Source organism: Camellia sinensis, chromosome 9 (assembly GCF_055761805.1).
Source record: "Camellia sinensis isolate YWXY chromosome 9, ASM5576180v1, whole genome shotgun sequence".
In the NCBI taxonomy this organism is placed as follows: Eukaryota; Viridiplantae; Streptophyta; class Magnoliopsida; order Ericales; family Theaceae; genus Camellia; species Camellia sinensis.
In genome coordinates this window covers 80,449,039-80,460,391 of record NC_138969.1, presented here as the reverse complement: position 1 = coordinate 80,460,391, position 11,353 = coordinate 80,449,039, and the positions used below count along the sequence as shown (strand labels likewise).

General features: G+C 34.8%; 1 protein-coding gene across 1 annotated transcript; it reads left to right on the top strand.

Moving 5' to 3' along the window:
* Positions 1 to 2,543: 2,543 nt before the first annotated feature.
* LOC114300573 (receptor kinase-like protein Xa21) lies at positions 2,544 to 4,058 on the top strand. The gene is made up of 2 exons (XM_028245443.2): positions 2,544 to 2,961; positions 3,524 to 4,058. Exons 1-2 carry the CDS (start codon positions 2,598 to 2,600, stop codon positions 3,880 to 3,882), a joined length of 723 nt encoding a protein of 240 aa, XP_028101244.2. The 5' UTR covers positions 2,544 to 2,597; the 3' UTR covers positions 3,883 to 4,058.
* Positions 4,059 to 11,353: the final 7,295 nt, after the last annotated feature.

Genomic DNA, 11,353 nt, shown 5'->3' with positions numbered 1-11,353 from the left:
ATAATTTACCCAAAAAAAAAATTGTAAAATTGAAACCGATAGGGTATATTTTGATTAGAGTTTTTCTTCTTCTTTTATTTTTTATTTTTTATTTTTTTTATTGTTCTCTCCTTCTTCTTCTTATTCTTCTTCTATTTTGGGATATATTACATGAGTGGAATTGTTTTTGGATAAATTACACTGACCTCATCTAAGATTTGAAAAAAAAAAAAAAAAAAACCTATAAGTTCGATATAATTAACTAGGATCCCTTTAGGATTATATAACACTTAACTCCTTTTTCATTAGTAATTATATAGACATATTGTCATCTCTTTTACTTAGAAATATTTATTTTACCTTAATTATTCTTGTATCTTTACACCATCTGCATTAGTTTTGATTTCTTTAATTTTATTAAAAAAGAATTCAATGTATTTATGCCAAAACTATAAATTTGCTATATTTTCTTTAAACATAAGGAAATATTAGTGTAATTTATCCTTATTTTTCATCTTGCACCCTTTATAACTTCTTGTCATATTTATATGTTACAAAATTGAACATTGAATTACATGTTCCTCCCATAATATTTGGGCATCTTGAATTGTCAAGTAGGAATCAAAAGGTTTCTCATCTATGTATGGTCTTCTAATTTGGCCATATAGTACATGGAAAATATTAATAGGTACTTCTACAATGTAAAAGACGAGTTATATGAATGCAATCATTAGCAGTAGGTATAACTCCACCAAGAGAAAGAAAAAAGAGATGATGTCAATTGTGCAAATTAGAATATTTTGTCTTGATGCTATTTACCAAGGTGAATGCCTTAATTAATATTTTTTTTTTATCGAAGATTTTTTTTTCAATTTTTTAATTTTATTTTGTTTTGTTTTGTTTTTGCGTTAAAAAATTGGTTTCCATTGATTTTTTTTTCTTCTTCAAGTTTTTGTGTTTATATATTTTGGTAGGTCTGATACCAGAAGAGATTGGTGAGCTTCCAAATGTGAGAGAGCTTGTACTTTCTGCTAACAACTTAATGGGTGCCATTCCAACATCAATTTTTAATATCTCATCACTTCAGATTATGTCGCTTACGGAAAATAACTTGTCAAGCAATCTTCCATCAAGTATAAAGCTTTGGCTACCCAATCTTAGTATTCTCTATCTTGGAGAAAATAAACTCACTGGAATTATTCCGGAGTCAATCTCAAATGCTTCTAAACTCACTGATTTAGACCTTGGTTACAATGCATTTACGGGTTCAATTCCTAAATCGCTTGGCAATTTACGACTACTCCAATTTCTCGACTTGCAAACAAACAATTTGACGAGTGGGTCATCTTCTTCCTCTCCAGAATTGGTCTTTCTCACTTCCTTGGTAAATTGCAAAGATTTAAAAGTATTGTCAGTAAATCATAATCCTCTGGACGGCATTCTTCCGACAACTATTGGAAATCTCTCTGCTTCCCTTGAGAAATTTTACGCATATTCTTGTGGAATCAAAGGCAACATTCCTAGTGAAATTGGTAATATAAGCAATTTGGCATTCTTGAATCTGCAACAAAAATGGTTTGACCGGATTCATTCCCTCAACAATTAAAGCATTGGGAAAGCTTCAAATATTGGATCTTTCCAGCAACAGACTGCAAGGGTCCATTCCAGATGATATATGCCAACTCAAGAACATGGGTGATCTACGATTGAACCAAAATGAACTTTTTGGATTGATTCCTGAATGCTTAGGGAATATTACATCTCTAAGATATCTCTACCTCAATTCCAACAAACTAACTTTCGTCATACCTACAAGGTTGGGCAATCTTAAAGATATCTTGGAAATTAACATGTCCTCGAATTCTTTAAATGGCAATCTGCCACCAGAACTTGGGAGTTTCAAAGTTGCAACACTAATAGATTTTTCAATGAACCAATTCACAGGCAAAATCCCAAGTACAATTATAGGTTTGCAAAACTTGGTTACTCTTTCGTTGGCGCACAACAAGTTACAAGGATCTATACCTGACTCATTTGGTAGCATGGTGAGCTTGGAATTCTTAGATCTATCCTATAATGACCTCTCCGATGTGATCCCCAAATCCTTAGAGACACTGTCTCATCTTTCATATCTCAATGTTTCTTTCAATAAGTTAAGTGGACAAATTCCAAATGGGGGACCTTTTGCAAACTTCACCATTCAATCTTTCATGTCGAATGAAGCATTATGTGGTGCACCAAAGTTTCAAGTCTCGCCATGCCATACTAGTTCCTTTCATCATCTGAGGGAAAAAAGAGTAGCTCTAGTTTTATATATTTTGTTACCTATTGCATCCATACTGCTTGCTACGACCTTTGTGTTCTTGTTCATAAAATGTCGAAGAAGAAACAAAACTCCATCTAGTGTTGATCTCTTGCCAACAATAACACCTCCAAGAATCACATACCAACAGCTTTTCCAAGCAACTAACGGGTTTAGTGAGAGCAACTTGCTTGGCATGGGGAGTTTTGGTTCTGTCTACAAAGCTATCCTTCAAGATACCACAGTTTTGGCTATAAAGGTGTTCAACTTGCAAGTAGAAGGTGCATTCAAGAGTTTTGAAGTAGAATGCGAGATAATGCGACACATTCGTCATCGCAATCTTACTAAGGTCATTAGCAGTTGCTCGAACCTTGATTTCAAAGCTCTAGTACTTGAGTATATGCCTAATGGGAGTCTTGAAAAGTGGTTGTATTCTTACAACTATTTCTTAGATATGTTGCAGAGATTAGACATAATGATAGATGTTGCATGTGCTTTGGAGTATCTTCACCATGATTATTCAATGCCTTTGGTTCACTGTGATTTGAAACCTAGCAACATCCTGCTAGATGATGATATGGTTGCATATGTGAGTGATTTTGGCATTGCGAAGTTATTAGATTTAGGGGAGAGTGTCACACATACAAAGACCATAGCAACATTTGGATATATTGCACCAGGTGACTTCTAAATTTTAATTTATATTTTCACATTTTTGTGTTTTTTTTATATACGTTTCCAATTTATATAGAAACGCACTTTTCATATTATAACACAAAATTTTAAATATAATTTTCATAGAAATTTTTATGATTTTGTTGACAACGAGCTAATTCTCTAAATGGTAAATTACACCAATCTCCATTGAATAATGATAAAAATAAAATAAATTTCGTAATTTTAACATAATTATATCGACCTCCCTTTCATTAATAGAAAAATTAACAATGTTAACTTCAATAAGTAAATTACTATTTTGCCTTTACACATTACATTTTTAATTTGTCAAATTTGACAATAATACCAAATAACAAAATTACTCTTTTTTTCCACACGACCGCCACTACATACCCTTCTCTCCCAAAACAACTCACCCATCCAACACTAGCCACCATTGCATACCCCTCCAATACTGCCACCCTCTAGCATGCCACGAATCCAACCACCGACACATACCAACTTGCCACCACCAAAATTCTATTATGTTCTTGACAACTTGATATTTCTTTTGATTGTATGTAGAGTTTGGATTGGAAGGATTAGTATCCACAAGCTGTGATGTTTATAGTTATGGAATCTTGCTTATGGAAACATTCACAAGAGTGAAGCCCACTAATGAAATGTTTTTTGAAGACATGACGATGAAACGTTGGGTGAGGGAGTCACTACCAAATGCAATCTCTCATGTTATAGATGCTAACTTGCTTAAGCCAGAGGACGAACACCTCACTGCAGTTGTACTGCAGTGTGTATCATCCATCATGGAATTGGCTTTGAGTTGCTCTGCAGAATCATCCGAGGAGAGAATGAACATGAAAGATGTTCTTGCAACACTCAAAAAAGTTAAACTTTGGTATTTAGCAAATTGTGGAAGTAGTTGAAAGAAGAAAAGTTGGGAATTTGGTATCTAGCCAATTGCAACATTCAAAAAAGTTAGCCAGATGCATCTATAGTTGGTAGTGATTACGTAGTACTTGGATTGCTTATTGTGTATGCTTTGTATTTTTTTGCAACCTTTATATATGGTTACAGCATGTGTAAATAGTTAGCTTGAAGAACTAAAGAAAAAAAAGTATAGTTAAATATGGTAAAGGTATTCAAACATGTCTCTTTGAGATTTTCTTTCCACCCCATGGTCACTAATTTTGAATAAACTTGTTGAAATCCAACGAATTTCAATTGCCAAATGTGCAATAATTTTGTTGGCACAACCATATCAACAATCTTAACACATACAGATTTTTGAAAGAGAAGCATCAATAAAACATTGCTTCAATATTTTCTTTAACAATACCATTTCTTCTATTCGTATTAAAAAATTTAATGAGAATAAATTAATGAAAACAAAAAATAGTAATAATAATTAGATTACAATAGTGTTGTCATGTGATCCTATGGAGTATCAAATGAGCATCATATTGTATTGTGCTTATTTAGAAAGCTAGAGAGGTTGGGTTGGTTTCTTTTCTGACGCTAGCCTGATTTATAAATGATGAAGCAAGGCAAGCCCCAAGAAAGTATACACTAGTTCCTAGCTCCATCTTGGCTAGCATTGTACTCTCGACAGGTTGGCGTCTTTAAAGAAACTACTCATTGTTGTGTTGCTCCAACCCAAGAAGGGGGATTTGGTGGGGATCATTGTTTTGAAAAAGAGAAATTCGTGGTTAAAAAACCATTTCAAGGAGGCAACTGGGCTGGAGTGCTTTTACCAAATAATGCATGTGGATTGAGCAAACCACTGCTGGCCTTTCCCTCTCTTCTAAGAACTATTGACACAAAACCTGCTTTTCCTTTCCCTCTCACAAACCTTTCAAAGTGGACGTGCTTTCTTATTAGGGACAATTTTCTTCCTTTGGTGTTGTCTCCTCACTAAGCACACTTTGAAATATGAAGCATGAAGCTGAAAGATATAAATTTGAACTATTTTAGAATAAATAATATTTGTGGCAGATAAAAAAAGAACTTATTTGTGTGATTCTAAATTCAATGAAGAATTGAAGCAATATACAAGATTTGTTAACATATACACTAAGGTGTACCCAAAGGAGGAAAGGGAATTAACATTGTTGAGTGCTTAAATGATTTTCCAAGGTTCCTTCCAAAAAAAAAGAAAAAAAAAAAAAGATTTTGAGGGAGGAAAAATAGAAAAGAAATCGAAGCACCTTCTTGAAGGCAATAAAATAGCTTGCTACAAACCTAAAATGTGCTCAATTTTCATTGCTTTTAGCAACCACCAATCATTAACCACACAGAAAAGATCAACAATTAAAACCTGCACTAGACAACAAATAGATTCTGAAAAGTAACAACGTAACTTAAATCTGCACAACAGAACAATACGAAGAGAGTAAACACTATAAAGAACAAACTCTTACTCCATGTTTCGATATTGGTGGAAAGAAAACATGCGTGAATGAAATAAAAGTAAATTTTTTTTTCGCAAATTTTAACTTTTTTTTTCATCCACGAATCTCAAATCCAAACACAACTGACATGTTCGCCACAACACCATGAATCAATGAAGAAAACTTACATAGGCAAAAGCACTTTCATTCTCTTATTAATAAATAATTGAATCAATAAAATGAAAAGGATTTTACTGATTGAAAAACTTACACAATTATATACCACTTGAGTGTTGTCTTATTAAGCAAAAAAATAACAGTCTTTACTTGATTCTGAACACAAGTAAAAAATGGAAATCAAATTATTAGTGGTTTAATCATCTAAAATGAGAGTACCAACAAATAGCCCTTTGTTGAAAGGTATTGTTCGTGAATGTCCAAGAGTGTTCTTAATATCGCTTCCAACAACTAGTCATTTTTAGATTAGAAGGGAATTCTAAAACTCTTATTTTGTTATATCACTGGTTTAAACCTCACAAGACACCTCAACATCGTGAGGCTCTAATAGACAAAATAATAATAATAATAATAATTGTAAATTACAAATAAGCTCCTTGAGGTTTTGTTAAAATACGACTTGTCCTCTATAGTTCTGAAAATTACATCCCGCCCCTTGAAATTTATAATTTCATAACAAATTACTATTTTATTAAATAAACCATCAAGTCAATTAACAATTTTTAATGATATTAAAAATATATTTCAATTAATAATTTAGATAATTTTATCATTGTATGGGAGAACAGTTATGAATTTTATTTATTTTTAGTTAATTATGTTAAATAATAAATTTTGATAAGGGGGTATTTGTAATTTTCTAAACCATAGGGGAAAATTTATATTTTAAGAAAACCTCAAAGGTTGTATTTGTAATTTACCCTAAAAAAATATAGAAAATAAACTAAGAAAAAGTGCTTTAGCTAGTGAAAACTAAAAGATGAAACAATTTATATTAAAAAGAAACAATTGCACTCTAAAATAAGATATCAGAGAGAGAGAGAGAGAGAGAGAGAGAGAGAGAAAGAGAGAGATGTAATATCAATATGAAAATTGAGCTGCTCTATCAAGCCCTTCAGTAAGGTATCACCAATATGAATTATGTTGGGATTTAACTGCTACCATTAACAATTTTGGGGAAAAAAATGAACTCTATGATGGCATCTATTCATATCCTCATTGCCTTGTATTTGTGTGATATAATGTTCAACAAGTCTATAAATCGAAGAAAACAACAGTGGGTGTGCAAACATTAAAGCCCATAAAATCAAAACAACATTACTTACTGGTTTATGGACCCAAATGTTGATGAACAAAAATAAAAAAGGAGAAAAGGTACTGACACTGTGGTGATGCCTATTGAAAAGTTACTTATAGTTTGGTGCTTTACCAAACATATTCATAGGCAACACTTGCATAGTCATGTAAATGTTTGCTTTCATACGGAATGAATCTACTTAGATTGTTCATGATGGTTCACCCCTACGAAAGAAACACAAGGCATATAGCGATCCAGGCTTAGACCTGACCCATTTATTGCTTTTGAATCCAGGAAACCATGTTCGTAGTGGTCGTCCTTCCCTTTTCCCTTGTTGAATTATGGCTTGAGGGTCGACACTATACTTGGAGGTGTTGACATTGCCTTCTTTTCTTTGATTTGTTCTGCTCCGGGGGTCGATACAAGCCTGTTGTTGTGCTCTTGGTGTAGCTACTGAAATTTGGGGTCCACACCAGCTTTGGTGGTGTCGACACTTGTCCTGTTATTTGCCTATGGGGTTAACACCAGGCTGAGTGGTGTTGACACTGTCTTGCTGCTCAATCCTGGAAATTGCTACTGAAATTTAGGGTTGACACCATGGGTTCAGAGGGTCTACCCTTCCTTGGCTATTTTGTTTTGAGTTGTATTATGAAAAATAGGGTCGACCCTCGTCTGTTGCAAATAATTAGTGTCTTAGCTTTTCTTCTGAGGGTCGGCACCATTGTCGCGAGGGTCGACCCCTGTGACTCTTTTTCCAGATTTTGTTCGGCTTGGGCCCTGCTTTTTGGGGATTTTTGACATGTTCTTTTTATTTAACTTTTGAGCTATTATTCTATTAATACCTAGTCACTATAAATAGACCCCAAAGCACTTTTTTTTATCATTCATTACCTCTCTTTTTCCCTCTCTACCCATGGCTTCTCTCTCTTTCTCTCAAAACTCACATTTTCTCACTTAGATCTTCAGATCTACTCACCTAGAGGTATCTTCTCATCTTGGTCCTTTGGAATAGATTATAGATCATGTCAAGGGCCTTCTTTTGATCCAAGAGGTTCGCGGTTTTACCAACTTTGAGTTTTTCGAGTTCTTCTCTTCCACTCTTCTAAGCTTGAGGTAGGAATTTCCGCACTTCCTTATGCGTTGCAACTTACTTATTTGTTTGTATAAAACCTCTTTGTGAAAGAGATGGATTTTTGAATAATCTTCGGTTTTGGTTCAAAATGAAAATGGGGGGTTTCAAATGGTTTATTGGGAATGGTTGTGGACAGATGTGTATAAATAAGATATGATGGAATGATGGGTTTTATCTAGAAAAATGGTTTATAAAGGAAAGAGGGTTTTTGCCATAGAAATCTCAAATGTTGATTTGGTATTGATGAATGGAAAAGATATTAAAATTGTGGAATTGGATTTATGCTGATGAAGATGGTGGAGTTGGGTACGTATAACCACTCACATCTTGGAATTTGAAAAGTTTATCTTTATGGAAATTATTAATTGTTTAGAGATATCTGTTTTGGGCTATTAGTGGAGGATAACTATGATTGTTGTAGAAATTGCATGAGAACTAAGTAAATTGGAACTATTTTCTCATCTATCTGTATTGGGCATTGTTGTATATTATCACATTGAAAATGTATATTGTTTTGAGAAAAATGGTGAATACTTGGTGAATCTGGGTAGGGGGTGTGGTTACAATGTTAAGTCGGCCTATGTGTCCATGGTGAAAGACCAGAAACTCGCGCAAATAGGTGTCGAGCCTTTCAGTTAATACCGGTAAAAATGACAAATTGGTAGTACTTGTATAGTCTACCTGTAGATACGTACCTAGAGATTCATAGAGTTGTATTCACAGTCCATTTTTCTATTAAAAGGGAAATGCTTTATGAATGGTGATATAAACCTGGCATTGCATGGTTTGAAAAATATATAAAATGTTTTGTCATGAGCATTGCATTTGCATTTCACCCTTATGTCTTTGTTATGATTCATATACTGTGTTAGATTATTTCTACTGGGCTTTGGCTCCCCCTATGTGGGAAAATCATTTTCAAGTGCTGATGATATGTCTCTGCTAAGGCAACATCTTGGGAGGACTTGGAAGCAAGAGCTTCATTTTGTTTATTTTTGTTGTATTTATTTGTACAAGCCTAGGGCTTTAACTATATTGGATTTTTCATCCATTTTGTTGTAACCAAGTATAGTCTTGGAAAACTGTAAACCTTTAGGGCATTTCCTTTTGCTTGAAGTTCATTCTATTATGTAACATATACTATAGATTCAGGGATAAACTTATGAATGTATATTCGCATATGCTACTCTTTTGTAAACTTATTAGGGAATTAATGGAATATAATTACTTTCTTATTGTTGTCATTTATTAATATTGTGGTTGGGTTATTGTGGTTATTTCGGGGCGTTGCAACTTGGTATCAGAGCGTATCGAGTTTGAATACTTTGTGTACACGAGAAGTGGTTCTTACCACAATGGGTTTATCTCGCTTAATAGAGATAGTTATATGTATGGTGTGCTATGTGATAACATGCTTATGTGACTAAGTGAGTATGGAATTTAATTTCAAAGATGTTGATTGGGTATACGGGGTTTCTAGAAGTCCTGTTAGAAGAGCACTTGATCACTGCTATTTCTGATTGGAACTCTAGCAGCGCTGCGGAACAATCATTATCTAGAAAGGAAGTTCGTATGTGTTTATGTGGAGTGAATTAATTGTTGTCCATCACATTAGGATACGAGTGAGTTAGCTTCAGCACATTTGTAAATGTGGTAATCTTTGGTGTTACCTATATTAGGTTGTCAGGATGTGTGCGTGGTAGTAGTAGACGTGGTAGGCCTAGACGGTAGAAGGTGCCGTTATCGAATGATATTCCGGCGCAGGAGGAAAGGGTTGGTCAGGCCAATGTGGCCGAACCAGTTGGTCAACAAGCCATGGGCACTTTGGCCCGAGAAATGGCTGGAGCTTTATGGGAATCCATGGACATTCTCAGGGTTGAGAATCAAGTCCAGGCCCATGTTGCTGAGACAGTGTCGTCTTTCTTGAAAAGGGAGTTCTTTTGGTCTAATCCGGACGAGTTTATAGGGGATTCGAAAGAGCCCTTGAAAGCGGACAAATGGCTCGAGTAGATGGTGAAGATATTCGAGATGTTTGGCATTAAGGATGATGGGTTGAGAGTGACCTTGGCATCCTTTCAGCTGAAGGGAGATGCGGGTCAGTGCTGGAAGTTTTTGCGGGGACGCATTATCCTCCACCGATAGCCCAAAATAGATATTTCTAAACAGATACATAATTCTCATTAAAGATAAACTTTCCAAATTTTCGAGATGCGAGTGATAATAAATATCCAACTCCACCATCCTTATCAAAACCTATCCAATTTCATATTCCCAACACCAATTCCATAATCTATATAAAATCAACATTTAACATAATTAGGGCAAAACCCCATTTTCTTCCAAAATTAATTCTATACAACCAAACCAACTATTTTATGACAACCCAATCTCATTTCCAATCCCACAACCATTTCCAAGAATCCATTGTAAAAACCCCTCTTTTGATCTTTAACCCAAAACCCTAGGTTAGTTTAAAAAATCCTCAAAATCACAATATTGTTTAGAAATCGCAAATAACTAAGTTAAAACTCATAGAAGGTGCGAAGAATCCCTACCTTAAGTTTAGAAGACGCGAGAAAGAGTGGTGGAACTTCAACAATGCCCAAAACACAACTTTGTTCGCATCAAAAGGAAGCCACGGGTGAAGAACTTGACGGATATAGGTGTATTTGTAGAGAGAAGTAGGGTTTTAGAGAGAGAAAGTGTGCAGATCTAGGGTTTTTATAAAGTTTAGAGCGAGAGAGACAGAAAGAGATGTGAAAAAGTGACTCAGAAAAGTGACCTTGTGAACTGATATACACATAGATCGCTCGAGCATAAAAGTGTCGCTCGAGCGTCCAGACACAAAAAGATGAGATCGCTCGAGCGTAGGAGTTTCCGCTCAAGCGAAGAATTCAAACTTCCAGAAGTTTTGTAGACAGAAGACCACCATTCGAGCAGAAAATGCCAAGTTCCAGTATCTCTATAGACCTGCAAAAGTATTGGAAGTTCACAAAGACCACTCGAGCTCAAGAAGTGCCACTTAAGCTAAGAAGCAGAATTCTAGACAGCAATAGTTTGAAAAACAAGTTACTAACCTGTTCCAAATGCCACCAACACATCCCAATAGCCAAACTCAAAGAGAAATGAGGGGAAACAAGGCATGGACAGCTATATAAGACAATGAAACCCGGAAGCAAAGAATCTAATGGGTCGGGTCTAAACAAGAATCGCTATAACCTCTTCCTTTAAAGAATTTCATCCCCAAAATTTTAAACCAAACATTAAAACCATGTTTAAACCAATTACAACAATGATATTAATTCAAATTCATCACCATGACCCATCCACCGGTCATTCATTCTCATCAACATAAAAAATGAATTTTGAATACTAAATATACAATTCACATTTCCAAAACAAATGCAATGTTTATATTTCATTAACATAACAAAGTTTTCAATACATGTTCAAACATCAACAAATAGGTCCGGATACTTCTCATGTACTTCTGGCTCATACTCCCAAGTGGCCTCCTCAACCTCATGGTGTCGCCACAACACTTTTACCAAGGGAATCGT

Bases quoted from the DNA above. Each gene is read 5' to 3' on its own strand.
- LOC114300573 (XM_028245443.2), top strand. From the start codon at position 2,598: ATGCGACACATTCGTCATCGCAATCTTACTAAGGTCATTAGCAGTTGC. The intron at 2,962-3,523 runs GTGACTTCTAAA...GATTGTATGTAG, and splicing joins ATTTGGATATATTGCACCAG to AGTTTGGATTGGAAGGATTA.